The sequence below is a fragment of the Panthera uncia genome, chromosome C2, assembly GCF_023721935.1.
Source record: "Panthera uncia isolate 11264 chromosome C2, Puncia_PCG_1.0, whole genome shotgun sequence".
NCBI lineage: Eukaryota > Metazoa > Chordata > Mammalia > Carnivora > Felidae > Panthera > Panthera uncia.
The window spans coordinates 102,652,182-102,678,599 of record NC_064810.1 but is presented as its reverse complement, the minus strand read 5'-3'; the positions used below and the strand labels follow the sequence as shown (position 1 = coordinate 102,678,599).

Genomic DNA, 26,418 nt, shown 5'->3' with positions numbered 1-26,418 from the left:
ATTCACTGAGACGACAGACCACTTCTGTATATACTATACATTAATGGGAATACATTCTGTTTCATTAGTGTTTCTATCCCTGCACCAATACCATAAAGTCTTAATTATTGTAACCTCAAAATAAGTCCTAATATCTGGACAGGCAAGTCTCTTTCCTCTTCTTCTTCAGAAATATGCTAACTCTTCTTGCTTTTTATTCTTCCATATAAATTTAAATCCTCTAATCAAGTTCAACAAAATACTCTCTTGGAATTTTGACTAGAATTGCATTGAATCTATAGATCAAGTCAGGTGAGAATGCATTTTTAGAATATTAAATCTCCCTACCCATGAACATGGCCTTTCTCTCCCTTATTTAGATCTTATTGAATATTTCTTGATAAGGTTTTGTAATTTTTCATGTAGAGATGTTATACATCTTTCGTAGTATTTATTTCTAGATATTTGACATTCTGATATTTTAAATTCTCTTTTATAATGAGTTCTCATTGTTTTGCTGCTGAACAGAAATGCAGCTTACTTTGTATACTAATCTTATATCCATCCACTTCATTATACTGTTTCTATTACTTTTCTGCCCTCCCGTTACTTATCATAAAGTTGTCTGTAGATTCTTTTGGATTTTTAAACAATATCATCCAAAAGGAGCAGCTTCGTTTATCATTTATTGCTTTCCATTGCTCATTCCTGTTTTTTTTTTTCTTTTATTGTATGGGTTAGGACCTTAATATATTGAGAATCAAAAATGGTGGTAGTTAGGGGCACCTGGTTGGCTCAGTCAGTTAAGCATCCAACTTTATCTCAGATCATGATCTCACAGTCCGTGGGTTCGAGCCCCACACCGGGCTCTGTGCTGACAGCTCAGAGCCTGGAGCCTGTTTCAGATTCTGTCTCCCTCTCTCTCTGCCCCTCCCATGCTTGCACTGTGTCTCTCTCTCTTTCTCTCTCTCTCAAAAATAATCATTAAAAAAAATGGTAGTAGTTAGAATCTTTAGCTCATTTCTCATATTAAATGGAACACTTCTAATGTTTCCTCACTTAGGATGATGTAAATTTTAGGTTTTCTTTAATGTTTCTCTTTATGAGTTAATTATGTTTCCTTATATTCATAATTTACAAAGAATTTTTTTCATGAATAGGTATCTAACTTTATCACATGCTTTTTCTGCATCTCTTGAGGTCATTAAATGATTTACTCTGTTAATATATTAATCAATTACATGTATAGTTTAAAATATTGAACAATCCTTGCATACCTAGTATAAAGCAAAATTTGTTGGATTTTTTTCAGATAGTATTGAATTTTTTGTGTAATGTTTCATTTAGGATTATTACATTTATATTCTTGAGTGACATGGGTCTGCTGTGTTCTTCTCTTATAGTATTTTTTTCCTCACTTCTGTATCAGGACTGTGCTGGCTTAAAAATAAGTTGGCTACTGTTCCTTCTTGCAGTGTCTAAGAAAAGTCTGCATAATATGCTGTTTGTCACCTGTATAACCATCTGGGCCTGCTATTTACTTTGTGTATTTGCTTTAACTGCTTCCTTTTTTGGAGGATTTTAAGATTGTACACGCTTCTTACTTCTTCTTGAGTCAGTTCTGATGGGTTGTATTTTTCTAAGATTTTGTCCATTTTGTTTAACTTTTCAAAAATTTTTGAAATGATACTTCCTCATTTTACTGTAGATATTAATTTTAGGTAAATTGTTTAAGATGTTTTCTTCTGATTTCTACATTGTCCATGATTTTTTCTGAGTTTATATTTTGTTTTGATTTCTCTCCATCAACAATTCAGTGTAAAATGCTAAATGCTGTGGGCAAGTTCTCTGGTTGGGCTTGGTGACATATATTGTTTCCTCAGAGAGACCTTCCCCTGACAGTTTCCTCTCCTCTTACCTTGCTTATCCTCTTTCTCTGATTTGTTTTTCTTTGTGATCCTTATCACTACCTGATACCATATAATATATATAATATACGTACATGTATATATTGTGTGTATGTATATATGTGTATGTATTTTAATACATTCTTTGTCTATATAGGCTCCAAGAGAGCAGGTCTTTGTCTGTTTTGTTTACCACCATAACTCTTGCCTAAATAATGCCTAATATATAGTTACTGAATATTTGTTGAATTAAAGAATGGTGAACTTCCCCTTAGAATGGTCAAATAAAAATGCAGCTATTTCATTAGGGGGCATCTACATAAAAGTATGGTCTGTAAGTTGCCACAGAGAACTCTCCAACCTTGTCCTGAGGAGCTTTGAGCCTGGCTGCCAGTATTTTAAGACTCTAGCAGGGGAATGGTTGAAGGTTCAACATGTAGAATGTTACTTAATTCCCTTGATGTCAGTGAAGGGTGCTCCATATGACATGTTAGCTGTGTCTGAGTGTGCCATGTTTCAGAGCTCCTCTGATTCAACCTTGCAAGACAGTAAACTTCCTCATTCTGCCAGGCCACAGGTAGACGGGGCCAACAGAGGGTCTGATAGTCCTTCCAGTTTGTTCAGTCAGTTTTTCTTTGTGTGTAATCCTACCCCACTCCCCTACCTTCAGGTGGACCTGAGCGTGTCTGGACTCTGCAGTGCAAATAAATGCATGGGCTTCCTCTACCAGCCATCTGTGCAAGCACCCAGCAAATTGAAATTTTAACTCAAGTACCTCTCACCCATCCTCATTTTATCTTCCAACATTTTTTCAAACTCTCTTGTGCACTATTATCTCCTTTTCCACTTTCTTTGTCCGAGGAGGTTTGTACCTTCTTTCTTCTCTTAATATTATCTTACTAGGATTTCAGAAGAACAAGTTGACAAATGCCCATGTTCAAAATGCCATGTTGAACTAGAAGTATCATGCAGGTTTTCATTATTTCTAATGGCTGAAGTATCTTCTCAAATAAAATCCTGTGCAGAAATCCTGTGTGTAAAACAAAGCCATCTTCCTTTGGTTCTGGATAACCGAAGAAGAGGGTCTGGGATATCCCTGCCCAGAAAATGCCTCCCCTCCTCATTTCCCTTCAGTGCCACTCTGCATGTCCTAGCTCCAGTGCCCCTCACCAAGCCTCCATTTCACTGCCTCTCTCCATCACTCCCTACACGCCTCCAAAGCCCACCTGAAACTCTTTAGGCAGAGCAAGCTTGGAAAAATCACTGAGTCATCTACCCCCGTGGGAGACACAGCTATCTAAACATATATGTACTTCACAGTCACTCATAACAAGCTACACTTGTTGACTTGCCATAAGGAATATTATTTATATCCTGGGTTTTTTTTTTTCAGATGTTTTCATCTCCACATTCTGGGATGAGATCATACTCTGTGAGAACACAATGACTTTTTGGATACCCTTTAAGACGATGGCTAATGATGAGACTTAATGTTTCTAAGAAATACCACTTTTTCCCTGTAAATTGGAAGTCTGCAAAGACTATCATCCCCTCCTTGTCAGCAAAATGTAAGAGAAAAGCCTCAGGAAATGTTCAGTTGCAGTTGTATAACCCACCTTCCCCATCCCTGTTTTTCTAACCTATTACAATCCCTGAAATTTTTCACTGAGCTAGAAATACCTCACCTCTTACTTACAAAAGGACTTGAAGGATGTTAGAACTTTCAAGCCCACTAATACAGTGCTCCAAAATGCACCAGAGTACATGTGTTGAATTATTAGCTAATCAGAACCAGGTAAATCTTTTCGACTGGGTGATTCCAAAGAGCTCAGGGCTCCATTTTAAATGAGGCCAAGGGCTTAAAATTAATTGGCCAAAAGCAATACATTCTGAAGTGCTGAGCCTACTTTTAAGACGAGACCCACCCCAGTTTTGGAAGCTTTGGCAAAATAATAGAATTCTGTTTATGTATTTTAAAGAACATGCATTTACCTGTAAGAATTAACTTCATGCACGTTGTGTGGAAAATCATGAAGTAACAGAGGGGTCTTCTGGGAAGACATGTTTGAGCTGCTCCTGCAAGTGTAAGTCCTTCTCGATTGTCTTTTGCATTTCAGCCCCACTGAATTTTTCTAATTGGTGCTGTCTCCCAGAGCACTTTTTAAAAGAGTGACAAGCTGTTAAATGTAGGCTAGGCTTCCAGTAATCCCATAAAGACATTTCATGCCTAATACTGCAGCAAAGGAATTTTTTATATTGCTTCATAACTCAAATTATTAAATTTGACTTATACCAAAATGTAGCAAATATAGGAAATGCCATTTTTTTCTTTCTTCAAAATCCACACATAATCAACCTTTTCAAACTGAGACTTTATGACCTTTGTTATTTTTTCCTATTTGAAAATGTTTCAGCGAAAGCTTTACAAAGGCTTATAGGGAAATGAGGAAAGTGAATTACCTACTATATTTTTGAAATAGGTTTCTAAGAAATATTCAGTGTAGTCATGTTCTTGAAAAAAATATTCCTTTTCTCTTACTACTAGTATTATACTTTGCTATAAAATATTTTTCATTGACCACATTAATCTTGAATCATCATTATATTTTGGATTCTGAGTTTATATAGCTCAGCATTATTAAAGGAATGCAAACTGGCCTGGCTGCTATGAGAACAGAAGACAGAGTGGTCATTAGTAATGGACCTCTAGGAAACCTTTCATTTTTCAGACATACAACCTGATCTGACATTGTAGAGAAAACATGTGCGGCCTCCATTCTCCTTTTCTCAGAGTAACCACAAAATAAACCTCTCTCTTACCTCTTACCCTACCCCAAGATAGGTTTTATTTGCATACATATAAATAGAAATACAGCTTAATGTAGTCTTTTTCATAAAGTATACGATGGGAAGGTGTAGCCAAAATAGGCTATACGCTTCTCTCCGAACATTGTAAATATTATGAAAAACAGAAATTCCCCAGAGAGCTTTTGAGCAGCTGGTTTGAATAATGATTACTGTTTACTCATCTCAACCATTCCAATATCCGCAACTCATTTCTTTCCTGATCTTGTAGGTTTATTGGTGAGCGACTAAGACAAGACCAGTAATAGATACCTACCACCTTCTTTTGTGTCTGGTGTGGGGATAGGGGCCGGGAAGGGGGGCACCATAGCCCAGGGGGTTGTATCAGCTAGACAGATAACAGTGATCCAGAGAGGCTTGAAAGAAATTGACTCACAGGAGCTTTGAATATGAGGAACTGAGAATCTGTATATATAATCTGCCACGGAATCCCAAGTTGAACAAGCATCATTTTGCCAGGAAAGTGAATCATCCCTTTGTCTCTAACAGTAATAATTTTTGTACTATTTCCTGGAAGAAATAAGCAGTGTAGTCATATATACCCAGCATGGGTGAGGTTGTCCTACTTCAACACAGTGGAATTTGCTTTCACTGGCATCTTTCTTGAATAGGTGCATATGGTCACAACCTATTTATAACATGTAGCATATCTTTTAAACTTCATCTCAATCTCGTACATGTGAACTAATAATTTGCATAGGAAACCCTTCATGTAAGTAATTCCAAGATACACGTCACGGTAAACGGTAGTTTACAAACTATTGCATACAGAAAACCTATCATTTTTTTATGCCCTCCTTCAAGGATTACCTCTACTTTTCTAAAATATCACCCAATTTTAAAAGTGAAGCAAGATGTGAAGTGGGTCTTTTGAAGAGTAATAAGATTAAAATGGCAAAACAAATTTAATTATGTAAGCAATTCTTCTCTTTCACAAACCCGAAAGAAAAGCAAATTGGTATTTGTGAAATTTTCTTTGTCTAATAAATAGCCTCACTTTACAATAATGCCGATGACCCCAGTTTAATTAGGTGCAATTAATTTTGTGCAAGCGAAATTTGACATCTTGCTAGAGGCAGAACCAGCTGTACCCTGCCTTATGAATTTTTTTATTATCACCAATGAGAATTCAATTGTCGGAGCTATTGCGAAAGGGTGGGAGGCAGGGAGGAAAAGGCCACAGGGCTGCATTTTATATTTAAAAATGGCTCCAGTGGACAGCTAAATGTTTAATTAAAAGAGCTTCTAGGAATGATTTTTCATTGGCGCATCATCTTTGACAAGTTATCATGACTTTATTACTTTATTACTGCGGTTTACGCTCCCTTTGGACGGTGCTTGCACACATGTGTCTGGACACACGCAGTTCACATGAAGACCAGACTCCTTTGAGAGTTTACAGAAGATTCGCTGCTACAAGAAAACTCCCACTGACCACAAGTGAGCTATGTCATCTAGAGGTTTAACACAGTCCTGTTGTCCAGTCTTAAAAAAAAAAAAATTTCTGTGCCCTTCAGAATGTTCTTTAAATTTTTTTTCATGTCTCTGAAAAGAGAGAGGGTGCGCACGCCTGAGGGAGGAGCAGAGAGAGAGAATCCCAAACAGGCTCCGTGCTGTCAGTGCTGAGCCTGATGCAGGGCTCAAACTCACGAACCTGAGATCATGACCTGAGCCAAAATCAAGAGTCAGACGCTTAACTGACTGAGCCACCCAGGTGCCCCTCCTTCAGATTGTTCTCGTTCGGATTATTACGTGTATTAAAAACCCATGGAAGATATTTTGAAAAACCACTGTCAATTGAATGGTGATGCATGCCTCCTTAACACTTAGAATTATTATTTTAGTTATTGAAAGAAGTCTTCTAAACTTATTTGGATATCCACTTTTATCACTTATGTCTTGTACATACAAAAAAAAAAAAGAAAATGTGTAAAATACATTGGTTAAGATAGTCCACTTTCAGAATCCAATTGTTCATTTAACCACTTTCCCTCAGAGTTTTCCGTCTTTGCTCTTCCCCACAACATCACCCTCTGTGCCCTTGGGAGATGCTGTGCATCACCTTTCAAGCCACTGGCCCTTCATCTACAGGTTTTGATGCTGGAGCTTTCCTGTTCTTACCAGAAGGCACGAATATCTGAACTGCCAGAGCCCACATCTTCATTAGTGGTCCTTAACTGATTTGTTGGCTGAGGGGGCTACAGCTCAGTGAAACAGTCATGCCACGAGCCGCCTGGGTGGCTGAGATCGTGAGACAGCTGACTTTAAAGACGCCAAAATATGAACAACCGTGCTTCATGGAATCAATGAAATTCAGCAGATCTACTGCATTCTTTTTAATGACTGCATATAATTTGAGTGACCCCACATGAAATCATGAAAGAGAATGTCTTCGAGATAAAGCTTACTCTACAACCAAGCCTAAATAGTAGCCCCAACTGTTTTTAAACATGATATAAAAAGTGGTGAAAGCAGTGATTCAGTATTGAAGAGCGTAAAAGAATTTGCTGTGGAGAGTGTCTCCAAATCCAGTCATACTCCTCAAACACATGCACAGGCATGACTCTCCAACTGCCATGTCTTTACCCCAGACACAGGAACATGATCACCCAACTCAGGAAGCAGCAAGCAGCTGAAATTCATCAGCAGGTCAGATGGATGCAAGTTTAAACCCAGTCCGGGCCGAGAGGAGTAATTAAACAGTCTGGCTTTAAAAAGACAGACATTTAAATGTATATCAATTACTTCCGAGTCTGTAATCTACTGCAGATCCAAGGGGGGAAAAAGGGGGCCCAGACCGGGCAGGGAAGGGATGTGAACGGTTGAATCAAAGAGTCCACCTCCAGAAACATTCACTTATAAGAAAATGTTTCTTGCTGCCCTTCAAGAGGATCTCCTGCCCCCAGCCCCCTGCCAAGAACAAAAGCCTGGCCTGACTCATATGTGACTCATGCTCCGTGCATAGCCTCCATTTGAGTCAGACACACAACCATCCTCTTCCAGCTGTCAAACATTTAATCCTACTCACCTTTTCTCCAACACACAAGCGCTAATCAGCTCATCCATTCTCTCTCCTTTTCCCTTTTTAATTCCTGCTGAATGCCCACACATGACAACTCAAAGGAGCTCAAAAGAGAACAATTCGAAGTCAACTGAATTCCTTCCACCAAAAAATATCTAGGTATATTTCCTGCCATTTTTTCTATGCATAATATATCTTCACATTTTTGTTTACAAAATTGAAATCATAGTATATGTACTGTTTTATAGCCTGATTTTTCTTCACAGTATATCGGGAACATTTGCCCACGTTCATAACTGTTTTTCTATCATTATATTTTTACTAGCTGCATAATGGCCATCATATATTTTACTGTAGTATACTTAATCTCTTCTTGTTAGATACTGGAATTGTTTCCAGTTTTTTGTTTTGTTCTTGTTTTGCCTTCTTTTTTCATCTTTTTTTTCTTCCATTCATGGACTTATTCTATCCTTCTTAAAGTGCCCTGGCTTCTCAAAACAGACTCTCACAGAGTAAAATACCAGCTCTGTGACCTTGTGTAATTTAATCTCTGAGCCTTAGTTTTCTCATGTACAAAATGAGGGTCATAATGCTTACTTTATGTGTATCTGAGGAGTAGAGGGAATATATATGAAGTGCCTTAGCACATAGTAGATGATCCAAAAATGTTAACTCTTTTTATTTCAGAGTGTAAATTGCTTAGAAATCATTTGGCTTTTATTAAAATGTAAGTAGACCACATTTGGCACCTAAGAGAGATGACTGTTTCATTCCATCATTATTCTAGTATCAGAAGAAGCCTCATTCTGGTCTTCGGTTCATGGTAGAAAATATTTCTGGTGAAATGCATTTTTCCATCATGAAGATCCTATAACTCCAAATTGAATTACATCTAAGTGGTCATTAGTGAAGAAACTGGAGGACACTGATGTGAAATTAGAACCAACGGCTATCTGGGGAACGCAAGTATTTATAGCTCTCGAGAGACTCGGGTTAGGATCCAGGGGCTGTGACGCTTCACCAAAGAGAAGCTGGGGACGGCTAGTGCTCCTTTCTATCAGTTAATAAGACTCTGTGGCCATGTGGTGTTGGATGCTTACCAGCCATCATGTGGACATGTACAGATGGAAGGTCCAGATCTAGCCTTAGAAAAGGGAGCAGAAAAAGAGATTATGTACAGGATTAGGAGAAAGAAAAAAACCCAGAGCGGTCCATTTACACTCCAGTCACCTTTGGAGCTGCCAAATGCCTGAGTCCTAGAAGATATGGGGTCAGAATGGGACATAAAGAGACATGATGTCCTCTCTTCTCCCCAGTCCTCTGTTTGGCACATAGTTTGAAACTACCACTTACTTCTCGGGACACATGCCTGCTGGAAGGTAGGCTTTCCCATCTCTCCTGCATTTATTTCCCCCACCCCTGCTTCACCCAGACGTCCTTTCTTCTGTAGTTCCTGCTCGGTCACCCTTCTTGGTTAACACCTTATGTAGTAATGAATGTCCAGGTAGTAAAAGTATTCTTTTCTCATATCTAATATAGGGAGTGTCTACTGAGTGTTTTTTGAGTTCTTTTCCGATGCTCTATATATGCCACATTTCTGTTTATACATTATGATTTAATGATCCAAGCACTTGGTACCTGTTAAAAGACCAGGTTTTTGTTCATGGCTCAGCTACTAACTATGCATCCACTTAATATAGGGGCCCTTAACTATAAAATGCCTTCAGGGGTCAGCAGGAAACAAATGATTGAAGTAGCCTAGATAAAAGGCAATAGGGAGTAGTGGGGACTATAGAAAACTAGAAACTGTATGTCCTGGCGAAAGCACTAGCCTATTGGTGCCATGGGGTTCGCGGAGATGTTATCACCTGAAATAGATGAATGAATGAGTGAACAGTTCAATCTCCCTTTTCTAATATAAAAGTCATTTACAGTACTTTTGTGTGAGTGTGATGGTATATGTTGGACCAGCACCATTCACACCTGTTGTGTAAATATCAATCTTTTTTAAAAGTCCAATAAATTATCATCCCATGCATTACACACCACTTAGCAAAAGAAATGAACACAATCCTACTAAGGTAAAAGAAAAAATAGCATTTTAGAATAGTGTTTTCACAATAACAAATATTAGGCAGCAGAAGAGGAAGGGGTCAGGGTTTGGGGATGGGAAAAGTCTTTTATTAAGGACTAGCAGCACCTCATTTTAACCCATCTCAGCACATTCTGTAGAGACACCGTCACACCTTGAGGACATCTGGAGCTTACTGAAACCTCAATTGTGCCCACATCCTTTCTTTATGACAAATCCTTAGAAAAAATGAAATGTGTTTACAGCTACCTTTGGGTAATTACAACCCACATTATCTATTCCTTCCCTTTTAAAAGTTTCATGAAATAGAAAAAGATATATTATAAAAATATGAGTGATTATTCATTATGTATAAAGCCTTTGAATAATGCATCAAAGATCCATTAAAATAAATGGAAATAACATAATTTTAATGGCCCAGTCACAAACTAATTGGAGATATTGACAACAAATGATAGGGCAGGGCCAGTGGCTCTCACGGCATCTCTGGTTGTGGATAGAAGATGAGCAAGGTGTGTTTGAAATCCACAAGCATATGGGAAGTTCCTCCTCTCTCTGCTTCGTGAGGAAAACCAAACAATTGCCTTAGAATTATATGCAACTGCAGGAGGTAGAAGTCCTTTAAATCCTTTAAATTGCCAGACATACAGACAAGATCTAATAAATCCAAACCTGAGGTTAAGTGTAGTATGGGGAAAAGGGCCCTGGATTCAAAAACCAGAGGTTTGGCCTGTTGTCTCTTGCTTTGTGACCTTGTACCAGTTATCTGTTGCCACAATGATTATATATAATTAATTTTTTTTTCAACGTTTTTTATTTATTTTTGGGACAGAGAGAGACAGAGCATGAACGGGGGAGGGGCAGAGAGAGAGGGAGACACAGAATCGGAAACAGGCTCCAGGCTCCGAGCCATCAGCCCAGAGCCTGACGCGGGGCTCGAACTCACGGACCGTGAGATCGTGACCTGGCTGAAGTCGGACGCTTAACCGACTGCGCCACCCAGGTGCCCCATATATAATTAAAAAAAAAAAAAAACACCACATCAGTGACATACAATGATAAACATTGATTTCCGCTTAGGAGCCTGTAAGTTGGCTGAGCAGTTCTGCTGATCAGAGCTGGGCTCAGATGTACCTGCAGTCATCAGATGTACCTGGTGAGGTACCTTTGACTGCCCTTGGCTACACTGTCTCTTGCATTGTATATGGGGCTTAGGTGGGGACAACTGCTGATTGAACTCTGTGCTAGGAAGTCACTCATTAGCCAGCAGGCCAGCCTGGACTTGTTCTGAGGGCAGTGGCAGGGTGCCCTGAAGGGGAGACTTGGAACTGGAACACTGGCACTTCCTATGCATCCTGCTGGCAAGACACAACAGGAGGCCAGCCCAGGGGTGGGGAAATAGACCTCATCTCTTGACAGGAGAAGCTGCAAAGTCACATTACAGAGGCGGCAGGTGCAGAGAGGGGAAGAATTGGGACCATTTTAATAAATCAGGTGGTCAAGGTGTGGGGAACTTACTTGATTTCTCTGAGTAACTGTTACCTTGCCTGTTACCCACAGGTGGTTGCACAGCCCAAAAAGAGAGTATAAGCAAACATCATTTTAAACTCCAATTCACTGCAACAGTTCAAGTGAAGTTAACTAAGGGATGATGTAGGGGGTAAAAACCAAAGAATCTTAAACACTTCTGTGTAGATACTGCTGATCTAAGCTGGTACTGGGAGATTGCTATTTCAGAAACACTGGGGCACCCAAGTGGCTCAATCATTTAAGCATCTGACTTCAGCTCAGGTCATGATCGCATGGTTTGTGGGTTCAAGCCCCATGTCCGGCTCTGCACCGACAGTGCTGAGCCTGGTTGGGATTCTCTCTCTCTCCCTCTCTCTCTGCCCCTCCCTGACTTGCACTTTCTCTCTGTCTCAAAATAAAGAAAGAAACTTTAAGATCAGAAACAGCAAGTAATTCTGGGATTCACAACTAGCCTCAGAACAGCCCAGACCCAGTCACCTCAAACCAGGGCCCAGGACCAAGGCCAGATTCACAGTGGCTACCACACAACTTCAAGTCACGGCAGACTTTAGGATCATCAATCACATCGTTTCTCTCAGGGAATAAACTGGTCTTGTCCTTGTATTTTGAAAAAAAGTATTCTCTTTATACCAGATTATATTATCACTTGGTTACGTGCTCTTAGTAGTTAAAAACTTTTCACCTCTGCCATCCTGTCTTTGTTGTGCATATTTTAATAATATCCCCAGCAATGGTAGTTGGAAGTCAGCACAAATGTTTTACAAGAAATAGTCTTCCTCACCCTAAAAGCCAAGGAGACGTTGGTGCTGAACATCCTGTCGCCTGTATGCCTTCCTGATGCTGGCCAGTAGGCACTGTCGCTAAGAAAGCCACTTCCACTCACACGGAGATGCCCAGAAGACACATTTCGTCTTTGTGTCTTCATATTCTGAGCATTCTCCATCCAGAACACCCTCTTTCCAGATCCCAGGGCTCCCTGTCAGTAACTGGGCTGCAGTGTGGGTTTTTCCCTGGCTCATGGTGCATAAGGAGAAGCGTTTTCCAGGAAAACCAGGACACAGACCTTTCAGATCTCCTATCGACAGGCAAGGCAGATGTCAAGCAGCCTTTTGCATGCAACGCTCCAGTAAATGCCACTCGAAACATCAAGCAACCTTGAACTGGATACCTTAAATTATATCGCTAATTAAATGATGATGATCTTGTTTTGTTTTCACCTCTGACTGTGCCTGAGAGATGCAAGCAAGCAAATTCGCTCCCTGGCAGCTTGGATTTTGCAAGACTGGGTAGCCTGGTTGTAAGTGAGGCCAGATGCACTGCAGGGTGAGGGACGGAGGCCAGGGACTCCGGCTTGCAGGGATGAGCCTAGAGCAGCCAAGCTTCCCCCGGGGGTGGGGGGATGGGTGGGGCGGGTGGGGAAGGGGCCCAGAACAGGGGTTATCATTTCTTGACGCTGTGACACAGAGGCCTTCGAGAGCGCCAGGGGCCCCACTCACCCCCCAGCCAAGCTGCTGCTTGAGATCAGTGATGGAGTTTCCCCGAAGCCGCCTTCATCTTAAAACCTGCTTAAAGGCTAAAGGCAAACAAATCCTTCTTGAAACCTGAGTCCATTTTAAGATGTCTTTACTAAAATCCCCTCTGAACCATTAGCTGATATGTCATATAATTTCCTTTTCCTGAGAGTAACATTCTTGGTGATTACCGCTATAAGGAATTAGAAGTCTCACCCCATAAGAAGCTCTGTTCAGTTTCCCACGGTGATAATGTGGTACTAAGGCGATTTTCTGAATTTCTACCTGAGGTGTTTTTTCATTTCATTCTGACTTAGTAGTCAGAATCTTTCCCCCCCCCTTTTTTTTCCTTTGACTTTCCTGAGTTAGATATGCTGTATGGTTTGGTTGATTTAGGTTTGAGTTGATCCTAAGCACAAAGGTCATTTGGGGGCAGGACAACAGAATTTACAGTCAGACCTTTTTCAGAATGAAAATGTATATCCCTGGATATTTTAAACCTTATTTGGTAATGGTATCGTGGGTTATATTATATTTTTATAATTTGGGTATCCAGTGACAGACACTTCTTTTCAAGACTTTAGCTATCCAGTAAATAGAAAATGCAACATAATCCTAGATTCAAATTAGGTTTAATTTAAAATGTCTTTTTTATTTTAAAATATGCTTTTAATGTGTTTTTTTCATTTGCAGTTTTACTTCCCACTGTTTTCCAATCCATGTATCTTGAGGTTTATGTTAGAAATGGGTTGATCGAAGGGGTGGTTGACAAACTACAGATAATTAATTTTAAAACTTAATTTATGTGGGATCGAAGGGTAATGTGAACATACTAGATTTCTCCAGGGACAAAAAAATTCCAAAGGAAGAAAATTAAAAGGAGATAAATTCCAGCTCAGTAAAAGTCCAAGCTGCCTAACAGTTAAAGACAACTTGAGGACACTCTTTCAGAGGTATTCAAGGTCAGGCAAGGTATTCGAGTAAGTGACTTTAGAGGTCCCTTTACCAAGTTGCATCACCTTTAAAATTCTGTATTCCTTTGTCCAGGCTTTCAGAAAGTAGAAAAAGGAGGATAATGAATATGTACAGAGGACCTGCTCTGTGCCTCACTCTGAGCTGTTTTCATTTTTCTTACAAATCACTGAATTATTCACCCCATTTTACTGATGAGGAAACTGAGTTTCACAGAAGTTAAGTAAGGGGCCCGGGAAAGAAGTGAGGATTCAGAACCTAAGTCTGACCGACGCCAAGCTCCCTGCACTGATCATAGAACCTGTGCCTTCTGCCTCCAGCAAGGGCCTGGCTCTTTAAGGCAGGCGGGGAACAGAGCCAGCCTGCTGAGGGGAAGGCTGCCTTTCCTTCCTGGACCTGCAGTAATTACAGAAGGTACCAATAGGTGGCAGTGCATACATATAACAATGACGGTGCCTGTGTTAAATCAGTAGATTTTCTTTCTGGATTCTGTGTCATTTTCAAAGAATCACTTGATATGAGTCATCTGAGCAATTTATACAAAGCATCCCTACCCAATGGAATAGAAAAAGATACTAATGTCAACTACCAGATCAGTTACTCTTTACATTTCTCCCTGTGATAGTAATAATGCCAGAGCAATTCAGTGCTGGCTTCCTAAACCTGGCTTAGACGGTCTCCTTATGATCTCTTGCTGCCTAGGAGGCTCCTTCGCCTTTTCTAAGCTTACGCACAGACTGGGACTAACAGGGAATGCTTGAAAAATTACTTCTTTAGGGGCACCTGAGTGGCTCAGTCAGTTAAGCATCCGACTTGGGTCAGGTCATGATCTCACAGTTCGTGGGTTCCAGCCCCACGTCAGGCTCTGTGCTGACAGCTCAGAGCCTGGAGCCTGCTTCGGATTCTGTGTCTCCCTCTCTCTCTGCCCCTCCCCTGTTCACACTCTGTCTCTCTCAAAAATAAATAAAACATTTGGAAAAAAGAAAAATTGCTTCTTTAAAGACTCTTTATAGGAGAACAGTATTGAAACGTGTCCAGTTTCAAAAGAAAGTTAGGACACTGAGTTGAATCCACTGTCTGCCCTTGTGTAGCAGACACACAGCCGGTGACCCTCTGTGGCCACATCTCCAGCAACATCACTCATGGAGCTGCAGGATTCACCACAAACATAATGAGCTCCCGAAAAGTCTCCACTTCTGAGGCTCTGCGTACGCGAGGCAGTCTGCTGTGTTACAAGGCTGTGCCCTTCTGACTGGGTTTGGGGCTTCCTTAAGTTTCTCTGGCACGAACCTGTGGTATATGTTTTTTTAATGACATAAATGGGCTCCCTTGGCTGGCTTTTGGCAATTTGCTTTAAGCGTAGTTTTCCTTCAGGCAATCCTAGTCTGTGTATCTGGGGGAAAAAAGGAGTCTTTCTTCAGGGAGCTGTGGCCCTGGCAAGCCGGCTCTGGTGAGCTTCGTTGAATTGTCCCCATCGGACAGGACACTAGATGACACCAGGCAGCTTTACTCTCCTGAGGACCCCATTCATCTTTATCCGCAGGAATGTAAACTCGGTGACTTGACACATTGCATTTTGCACAGCTGTGTTTGGTATGGTGCTAGGTGCTACTATATGTGGATTTAAATTGTCTTTCACTTCACATGAAGTTGGTATGAAAAAAATAATATAATATTAGCAAAAGTTATCACTTTATCATTTATCAAGTTCTCAACTCAGTAAGTTATCATTATTCTCCTTCAGTAAAAGTTACCATTTGTAAGTTGGGAGTAATATTGGTCACTCACTTCTCCGTGCGAAGAACACAATGAAACTGCTTTCTGTCAATGAAACCGGACGGCTCTGATGAGGGCCACCTGATAACAAACAGCTGAGTAGAATGAGTGTCCTGTTTGCTTCTGCCCAGCCTGCAGAGTGGGATGAACCTGCAGATATGCTTTGTCAACGACAGCGGCAGTGATAAGGACAGCGACGCTGATGACAGTAAGACTGAAACCAGCTTGGACACCCCCTTGTCTCCCATGGTGAGTCCAATACCACCAGAGCTGTGCGTGTGTGCTTTCCTGGACATTTAGCTTCTTTTTTTGTTGTTAGTCAGGAAAAAAACATGGCAGAGGTTCAAAAAGAAATGTCTCTTGCCATTTCTCGACATAGCGTGCTCCTAAAATTTGACAGTGATTGAAAAATCACAAGGGTGATACAATAAGGAGACATAAGCGCTTGTTAAAGTTAGCAACCACTTTCATATTAAACCATGAGAGAAATCACATGTGCCCTAATAATTTGTGCTAGATACCAATGCTTCCCCATCGGGCTTAGAAGTATTAAGCACAGACCAGCGGTAGGACACGTTTTAAAAGGCAGGGTGGGGATCCAGGTGAGGATGAGAAGGCCAGCACCCAGAGACATTGCTCCGAGAAACCAGCAAGATAATGTGTGTGAAGCATTCCTTACTCATTCCTTGCACACATATTCCAAAAGGTGGCTTAGTGATCCCGGGACTGTATTGCTGGAATTCCTTCCTCTCTGTGAAGTCTCTATCACTTTTCTTACCAAAGATCAACCAACAGGAAACCGTGTTGGTCCATGAGCACAGTGCAACGTCAACTTCAATGGATACCTGACATCCCATCCAGAGAACACTCTAGAGAATAACACACTCACTGCCTTAGCTCTGGGTTACTTTTCTGTGTCTGATCACTTCAGGAAAGTTTTGAGACCACGAGCCAAAGAAACGTCTCAAGTTTGTCATAAATAGATTCTCCCTGTTGTCATGTTACTCTGCTAAAATCAGAGCCTGTTCGTGGCACTGAAGAAATAAACCATCTTTTTTTTTTTTAATTTTTTTTTTAGCGTTTATTTATTTTTGAGACAGAGAGAGACAGAGCATGAACGGGAGAGGGGCAGAGAGAGAGGGAGACACAGAATCGGAAACAGGCTCCAGGCTCTGAGCCATCAGCCCAGAGCCCGACGCGGGGCTCGAACTCACGGACCGCGAGATCGTGACCTGAGCCGAAGTCGGACGCTTAACCGACTGAGCCACCCAGGAGCCCCAAAAATAAACCATCTTTAACGTTACTTGAGATTGGTACAGACCAAATCAAGTGGCGAGTCGCATCGGTGACGGGGACCCTCAGTCACTCGAGCGGGATCAGGGAACACTGTAGCCCATCTCCAAAGATGGTACCTGAAAGCTCAGAAAGCTCAGGGCTGCTCTTTTTCCCTTCACAGAGCAAACAGAGTTCTTCCTATTCCGATAGAGACACGACTGAAGAGGAATCCGAATCCCTGGATGACATGGATTTCCTCACAAGGCAAAAGAAATTGCAAGCTGAAGCCAAAATGGCCCTAGCCATGGCCAAACCAATGGCCAAAATGCAAGTAGAAGTGGAAAAACAGAACAGGAAAAAGTCTCCCGTCGCTGATCTCGTAAGTAGTGAACACTGAAACGCCAGCAAGTGTTTGGTGGCTGCAAACGGTTGACGCTGTTCCAGTTCTTTCCCAGAGTTATGCAAACTTGGGTTTCTACAAGGCAGTTTGTAAAAAGTACTGTCATTGAGAAATATTTGAGTTCGTTTCTTTTTCCTTCCTACTGTATCGCTGAAAGATACATAGCAACAGATTACACAAAAGTAAACTTTGTTCTTGGTTCATATCTACTGTATTTCTTAGGAGCAATATTAGCTGTCATGGGCATATGTTAATGCCATTAAGGCCATCCATTTAGAACCTATTGGTTCTGATGTGGCAGAACTCGCTGTTGTTTGGCTCTCATTCCCACCTTTCAGCGAAGACAGGATTGCATAGTGGATAAGAGCCCTGAGCTTGGGAGTCCAGCCCTGCCATTGACCTGCTGTGGGGCTCTGGGCAAGTTACATAAGCCTCAGTTTTGTCATCTGTAAAATGGGGATAACAACGCCTGTGTCAGAGCATGACTGGGGAGTTCCGTGAACAAAGCGTTCAAAGACACAGCACAGTGCTCCTAACACGGTACCAGTTGATGAATAACTGATATTATTAATTTTATCCATGTCATTCATATTCCTTGAGCTCCCTAGTCATTCATTTGTGGATATGACAATCGATTCAGGGTTGTCACAGCCTGTGTTCTAGACCAATCAGAAAGCTTTTGATTAAAGTAGTGTAGCATTTTGGTGCCATAGTGTCGTAGACAGTGTGGTGCAAGTGTGGGGGGCCCTCGCACGGGAAAAGTCAGCCTGGGAAAGCTCTGGAGCCCAGAACCTAAACTGAAGTGGGTGGGTGAGAGTGTGGTTTGCATTCAGTGTACCTGCTGCTCTGTTCACACCTCCGTTTCTTCCCTTTGTACCTTCAGCTGCCACACATGCCTCATATAAGTGAATGCCTGATGAAAAGGAGTTTAAAGCCCACTGACCTACGGGACATGACTCTTGGGCAGCTACAAGTGATAGTCAATGATCTCCATTCCCAGATTGAAAGTAAGAGTACGGTGTGCTTGGAAATGGGGGGTCAGATGTGAAATCTCGTGGGATACTACGACCTCTTTGATTCACTTCCTTTGTTTGTTTCATTGGGTTCCTCCTGTGTGCTGCAAGAGAAGGAAGAGAATCACAAGGCTCTGTTTTTGTTTTTTTACTGTAAAGGGGTCAGAAACTTGAAGAACTTTTCAAGGTTCATAGAGGTGATAGGGCCTTTCTATTCATCTCAGATCCCCAGCGCCTGGCACAATGCCTGGTGTGTATGTGGCTCACAGCATCTGTTCCTGGAATATAATTTCGTAGTTATACATCATTGATTAGGCACTTATTCCCTCAACATAACTTGTACATACGTTCATGTTAGGTCTTCAAATCAAATTCAACTTATTTTGTGGGACTCGAGGTGGGGGAAATATGTACGACCGGTATGTGAAAATTACAGGACGGCAAATTACGGGCCTTCTTTCCTCCAGAATAAAGAAGGGCCTGTGACAGAAGTGTGCCAAGTAGGTGGTAAATGAGAGGTGCTCACTTGAGGTGGCTGCTTGTGCAGAGCACAAATGAGCCCGATGAGAGAGAGAACACAAAACATGCTTGCGTGGGCGGTGTGGTTAGTCCAACTGAACCGTGTGCCCTCCAGCCTCTGGAATGTGTGATTCTAGAAAATCCTGTGGACTTACAGATTAAAAACCACCTAAGAGACATGCCAACCAAATGCATTCAAACAAACGAACTGTAAAACATTTAAGACCAACGGAGGAATTTGTACACGGATGGAATGTTTTATTAAAGATGCACTTGTTTGTTACATATGCTGAAGGTATTGTGGTTATGCTAACTAAAAAAGAAAAAAAGAACTCTGTTTAGAGATACACACTGAAACATTTACAGATGAAATAATAATATGCTGTCTGAAATTTGCTTTCAACTAATCTGGTAGGAGAAGGGGAGGTCGAAGAGTCAAGATTGGCCATGAGTTGGTGATTTGGGGAGCTGGTTGGATGCATGGGACATGAAGATTCATTAAATCAGTCTCTTTGTATCAATTCGAAAATTTCCATGGTAAAAAGTTAAAACCATCCTATGGGGAAAAAAATTTCCATGCACTACATGGGCCCTCTACTGAGAGCTAGTATAAAAAGCTATCCTAGTGGAATTTTTTTTTAAATATAAAAAAAAAAAAGCTTCCCTAACAACATACTGAAAAAGATATGGACGTATTCAGAGTTAAGCTAATATGTTCAGTGTTGTTTTAAAATCAAGAGAAAGGGTTTAACATTCTAATTAGGAAAGCATAGATTCACAGGTTTTTTTTAAAAATTCTACTACATTGTAATTTCAGTTGAGACTAAATTACTAGGACTATTATTCTTTCAAGGATGTGAAAGGCCTTCTGATATTTTACCACTGAAATATCTTCCTTAGACTTCTAAATACTAAAATTGTCATCTAGCTCTTTTCAGTAGTAGATGAATGTAGACCTCTTTATATAATTTTTTTTCTCCCTTTTTTTAAACTGGAAACTAGTCTGAACTAAAGGCAGATCAATGCATCGTTTGAAGTCAGGATCTCTAAAAGCATTTCCAAGGAGGACCTGGCTGAATACTGAATACCTCCTTCCTTCCTTTTGTTTCTGGGCCCAGAGCTTTGCTGCTAAATGAATGTTATCTCCCATGCGTCTGGACCTAAAAGCTTCGATCTAAGGGGGAAAACAATAAGACAGCCCCTTCTGCTTGTTCATATTTTTCAGAAGCAGAAGCCAGATTAACCTGGTGCATGGATTTCAGGAGGATTAGAAATGTATCTGTTCATCTGTGTTTTATTCCCAGTATAAATCCTAAGGAATATTTTCCTTGGTCCTCATCCAGAGATTGCAAGTTATTTCTTCGGTTCTTAACAAATCTAGCTTTCCAGTATCTGTAGCTGTGACTTAGATATGACTTAGAACAGCCTGCACAGAGGGGTGTTCCTTCTGCGGGCCGTAGGAAGCCTTGGAGCATGGGTGGGTCACCTCCTCTAGCTGCGCGTCTGATGTAGCACTTTGGGTACAGTGGGTCCCTCCAACTCTCGGGTGGTGGGAGTGTCCTCAGGATGGAAGGTGGAAAACTTAACATGCCCCAGACATTTGTGTGCACGTTTCTTCAAAGGAAAATCCTGCTTTTTCCAGCAAGCTATTTTCCTAGCAGCTAACGATTTCTTTTCCCACTTTAACGTGAACGTAAATGGAAATACTTCATACTTCACTGCTTTTCTTCCAACACTTCTATAGTTATGCGAGCTGGTGATGTCTGCAGACTGATGACTTCTCCTGGGCTTATGAAAAGCTAACATAAGAATTCTAAATTTTAGCAAAAGTAACTTGTATAATGGTCTGTAGAGCTGCACATACAGACTTTGATGCAGTTTTATCTGTTTTTAAATGCTCTTTCCTTTGCTCCAGGCTTGAATGAGGAGTTGGTCCAGCTGCTGCTCATCCGAGATGAGCTGCACACAGAGCAAGATGCCATGCTGGTGGACATCGAAGACTTGACCAGGTCAGTGACGCCTCCCCCTTCCCAAAGAAGAAAAGGAGCCCAGGATGGCCTAACGTTGAAGAATTGGGGCGAGAGCGAGCCCCAGAGAACTTCTTCCCCTTACTTCCATGAGTAACTCACCTAATCTCTGCCGATGTCAGCTGCTTAGCTGAGGGGAAGTGGCCAAAACTCCTTCCCAAATGCATTGCCTTTTCACCCTCCCTTTGTGATGGGTTGTCAATGCAGTAGAACTTCCTACACCGCCTCCCCCAAATCAGGTCGGCATTTCTGGCCCAGGAGGACTTTTTCCTGAAGGACTGTCCCCTTGGGGAGTTAGCCCTGAGCTGTTCCCTGCTGGCAGGTGATAGGTGCCACAGAGCGGCATTTGCTGTTATGTGACCCAGCTCTTGATCACATCTGCCATGTCCAGAAGGCAAGAACACTGGCACCTTTCCACAGCACCAGGGCCACCAGATTGCTCTCACCATGGGGAAACCCCAGCACTTGAGTTTCTAGCTGGGCCTGGCTCCAAGCACCTCTCTATAAAGAGGTAAAGAATGTTTCCTCTCCTGGGGGATACGGAAATTAGGCTAATGCCAGTCCAGATCTTGCATTTCTTAGTAGTTTTCTTTGTAGAAAAGCCTATCACCACAAGTATATAAAGTACATGAAATACTGTATTTCCTACGATCTCATGTTTGCCTTGGTGCCTTTCCTGAGACAGTACGTATGAAGTCTTTAAACCAAGAGGTAATAATTACTCTTAATCCCAGAAATGGTATTCAGAGAGTAGAAGACTCCCCAGGGAGAAGAAGAACACTGCTTGTCTCAATAACATAAGGAATTAACCACATGATCCAGAACCATCCAAGAGAAGCTTGAAAACATATGTAGTGAAAATGTGCTTAGCACCTACCACAGGACCTCTTCTCAATGTGTAGCATGGAGTAAAATATTTTTCTATATTTGGTGTTTTAAAATAGTTTTGGAAAATATAAACCAAAAAATTTTTTTAAAAAGCAAAAAAAAAATAGTTTTGGTAGCAAAATAAATGCTAAAGAACTATGTTTAGGCTTTTCTTTCTTTCTTTCTTTCTTTCTTTCTTTCTTTCTTTCTTTTTTAAAGACCTATGGGCAGTACTCTGTTGTATGCTTTGGATATTCTATTGCCTCGCCCCCCCCCCCAAAAAAAACAAAAAAGCCGAAGGCCTCATACTCCTCAGCATATTTACTTGTATCTAAACTATCACAACAACACTCACATAATATTATTGCCACCTACAGAGGTATTCAGGCACTGCTCCAACAACTGTAAGACAAATCCCTTTTTGTTAGCCTAAGAAATTTATAAATAGGTATGAAGATTATGGGAAATCATTCATGAAATATAAGATCAAAACCTAAATCTTCAAAAAAAAATATGTACATTCTTTTGTAAATTCTGTGACTTGCCTGTGATAGCAGAGACCTTTCCTCTACTCCCCAAAGCATGTTGCTTTCCTCATTGCAGGGAAGACACTGAGAGACTCTGCCTTTCTCTCAAATGTTAAGCTTGTACTTAGGTTTACAGTGTGTTTTTTAAATACCTTTCAGATGGTGTGACCATGGGAAACAGGGCAGGCAGAACCAAGGGGTGAAAAGGAGAGGAGTTACTAATTTAAAGGCGTTAGAGGAACCCTTTAAAGTGGAACAGGTTGGGAGAAGTTCCTATGTCCGTTCCTGGCTACACAATATAACTTTGCTTGTGAGGGGATCTGAGGATACTTAAACGTACCTAAAGGTAGCAATGTCAGAATTTTGCAGCCTGATCCCAGAAGGCCGAGAGCACCGTCTGGGAAGTTCTAATCACCTGTTCCCTTTACCTGTCCAGTAGATAATGAGACGTTCTTCCATTCCTGGTGTCAGTTTAGATCAGTGGTTCTCAATTTCAGCTGCACATTGGAATCACCTGGGGAGCTTTATAAACCATTGGTGCCTGGGTCCCACCTCTAGAGATTCTTATTTAATGATTCTGTGGGGTGGCCTGGGCATTAGGATTTTTCAAAGCTCTCCAGCTTTTCTGAAGCTATTTCCTGTTCTTTCCTTCTCTCTCAGAAAAACACACATGTGCATGCACAGATACACACAGATACATATTTTAAAACTGCTGTAGGAACTATAATTTTTTAAAAAATTTATTTTAGAGAGAGAGCGTGCACAAGGGTAAAGGGGCAGAGAGAGAGAGAGAGAGAGAGAGAGAGAGAGAGAGAGAGAATCGCAAGCAGACTTCACACTCAGACAGGGCCCAGTGCGGGGCTTGATCCCACAACCCTGGGATCATGACCTGAGCTGAAAGCAAGAGTCAGACACTCAACCGACTGAGCCACCCAGGTGCCCCTAGAAACTATAATTTAATTAGCCACAGTGGAATCTTAGCTCAGTGGGCATCAAAATATTTCTGAGCTGAATTTAAATGAGACCCATAAGCCACTTGATAAAAATGATCAAGCCTGTTTTATACACATAAACAGGGCCATGAGATGGTCTGCTACAGGGCATTGTGTTTTAGGAATAAAGGGCTGATATCTTTTCCCCAAGTTACTTTATTGTTAAATGAATATCACCAATTATTTGCGGGCTGTTGAATATGGCAAGGACACTGTTGTCACTTCCCTATTTCTGAAAGTATTTGTGGTTTGTCCCTATGCCATAGATCGGAGACATTCTGCACAAAACCAGTGAGTTAAACTTGACGTCATTGACTACCCAAGTCTAGGCAGCACACAAAAACTGCCCCTGAACCTTTGATTACAGCTGGAAACTACAGCGTTAGAGACTTTCTCTTGCCAAATTTATAAATTCCTAGAATTGTCCTTCAAGACATTTGTCTTTTGCAGACGTCAAACCCTACCACTCTCTGGGAAAACGTTTAATTAGTAGCAATTCAAGTGATGTAAGCAGCTTGGCCGTTTTTCCCCCTCTGTCTCCACTGGCCAGCTGCTGGGTTGGCTGAATTTGGGGCTTATAGGCAATAATAGGGCTTGATGAATAAGAAGACTCACCCCACCCTACTTTTACCCTCACTGCCATGATCATGCCCTTTGGATTAATTGGAGGGGAGGGCGGCAGGGAGGGAAGTATGCAAACATGGAAAATCTTGGCATCTGCAAAGACCTACATTTGTTAGGAAGACATTAGCTTTTGTAAGAGTGGAACTGGATCATTGGCTTCAGATTTCTGTCAGTAGCCTTTTTAATGCTTATATTTGTGTCTGTGTGCATGTGTTCAAATAAAGTAGTCATGTAGTTACCTTCTACCATGACACCTTTTTTTGACTTTTGGCTTAGAACTATTTTCTCTCTGCTATCTTCTGCTTTGCTATCTGTTGCTTTTTTGTCTCTCTCCACTGGAATATATGTTCCACGAAAACAAAGACCTCATTGTCTACTCACCAAATCCACAGCACCAGGAACAGTGCCTGGCACATAGAAACATATCAAACATTAGTTGGATGAATTTCCCGATACTTAACTCTTTTTTTTTTTTTTAAACACAGTGCTTTTTCTTCTCAAAAGTAGTGACATCTACCATTCTCAGGGTAATCTAGTAACTTATTAAATAAAAAGATTCTTACTTAGAATATAAAAATTAAAGAGGACAAATCCATTTGAATTAAGCTCTGTTTCTTAATTCTCTTGATTTCATTACGAGTAACTCCGAACCTCAGTTTGTGGGATTGTTTTAGCTACAGATCAGAAAGCAGTTTGGATCTCTCTTCTTAGCACTAAATAATTGTATGATTAATTTTACAGACATGCCGAAAGTCAGCAGAAGCACATGGCAGAGAAAATGCCCGCGAAGTGAAAGAAGCCATCCGACCAGAGGACAAGCTAGAATTTATTTTGCTTCTGTGGTTGTAAAAATGCTGTTATTAAAGGTGGCGCAGAAACAAACAAAATATCAGTGTTAGTCATTGATAATGTCTGAAGCTTAATGTCCAGTGATTGGCCTTTGCTTCTTAATTTATTTTAATTTTTTTACTGTGCCACTAAATATCAGGCATTTTAATAAAATATTGTTACAGAAAATGTACAGTACTGACACCATCACTAGTCATGGTTAATCAAAGAGGGTAGTTTTAACTTTATTTTTATTTGTTTCGAGATTTTAAGTTGGAGCAGTATTTTACCATTGACTACTTTCATTCTTCACTGTAGTTTTAAAGAACTGTAAATGACGGTGCTATACAAGTCAAAAAATACATGCCTGCCTCGTAGTGAAGTCATAGCTGTCCGTAATATGTATATTTTAATCAGTTTTCAACATTTTGTGAATGTTGACTACCTGAAGTTCATTTTTAGATGTGCTATTCACATTCTGTTGGATTCAGAGGGTTCCTTGAAAGTTTTATGTATAAATATGTAAAATAAAAATGAAAACTTTGTTTCATATGATATGTCTTCTTGCTCACTAGCAAGCCCTATATAGTTCTCGCCTCTTCACACCTCCTCCACCAAATTCCCCACCATGAAGATTTGGTCAGTGAGAAGAGAAAAGTACTGCAGGGGAAAGCAATGCAGAGAATTGCCGGGGAGATTGTGAAGGGTGTGTGAGTGTGTGTGTGTGTGTGTGAGAGAGAGAGAGAGAGAGACTATGTGAGCAAGTGTGTGTGTGAGAGAGAGAGAGAGAGAGAGAGACTGAGCAAGTGTGTGTGTGTGTGTGTGAGAGAGAGAGAGAGAGAGAGAGACTATGTGAGCAAGTGTGTGTGTGTGATCCAAAGAAGACAACCTCAGCAGTGTTAGAGCTAGCACCTCGGTCAGTGCTCAGTTACCCATCTGGAACATTAGCACGTTACTATTAGCTCCTGGTGTTGTGAGAGCTTAGTACCACCAAAGTTTGCCACAGGAACAAGTGATGCTTGCATTTAGTCTTTTCCCAACCCCAGGTGTTGCCATTTTTCAGATTTTAACCACTTCTGTTTGGTCCCATGAAGAAAAATGCCAAGTCTAAAGTAGATTACAGATTGTTCACCAATAAGTAGAGCCTCAAAATTGATTTAATCAATTTAGCTAATGGCCATGCAGGTATTTGAGAATCATAAACTATAAGCAGAGATGTACATTCAACATTCCAGAACCACCCACAGACCACCTGGTTTCATTATTGCGTTAATGATGTAATCAGAAGATAGAAGTTTCCTTGGGTGCCTGGGTGGCTCAGTTAAGTGTCCAACCCCTGATTTCAGCTCAGGTCATGATCTCATGGTTGTGAGATGGGGCCTTCTGTTGGGCTGTGCACTATAAGCACACAACCTGCTTGGGATTCTCTCTCTCCCTCTCTCTCTGCCCCTCCCTACTCGTATGCTCTTGCTTGCTCGCTCACTCTCTCTCTCAAAATAAATAAACATGAAAAAAAATTTAGGTTTTATTTTATTTAGTTTCAGGTGTAGAATTTAGTGATTCATCACTTCCATATATGAAGATAGAAGTTTAGACACCTGTCTACATTTTCCTTTCTTAAAAATACCCAGATAGATACTTTAAGTAATGAAGAGTTGCCAATTTTCACTCTTCTATTTAGCAAAATAGGTA

The 26,418-nt window shown here is 41.0% G+C and overlaps 1 protein-coding gene across 4 annotated transcripts in view; it reads left to right on the top strand.

The window, feature by feature from the left end:
• Positions 1-25,276, top strand: part of SCHIP1 (schwannomin interacting protein 1) — a 122,654-nt gene extending 97,378 nt beyond the window's left edge. For all 4 annotated transcript variants that reach the window (XM_049628633.1, XM_049628634.1, XM_049628637.1 and 1 more), the window contains 5 exons: positions 15,786-15,903; positions 17,111-17,308; positions 18,213-18,336; positions 20,777-20,870; positions 24,640-25,276. In XM_049628633.1, coding sequence (XP_049484590.1) covers positions 15,786-15,903; positions 17,111-17,308; positions 18,213-18,336; positions 20,777-20,870; positions 24,640-24,691 — 586 coding nt within the window. In that variant the 3' untranslated portion in view covers positions 24,692-25,276. The remainder of the gene's footprint in view (positions 1-15,785; positions 15,904-17,110; positions 17,309-18,212; positions 18,337-20,776; positions 20,871-24,639) is intronic.
• Positions 25,277-26,418: the final 1,142 nt, after the last annotated feature.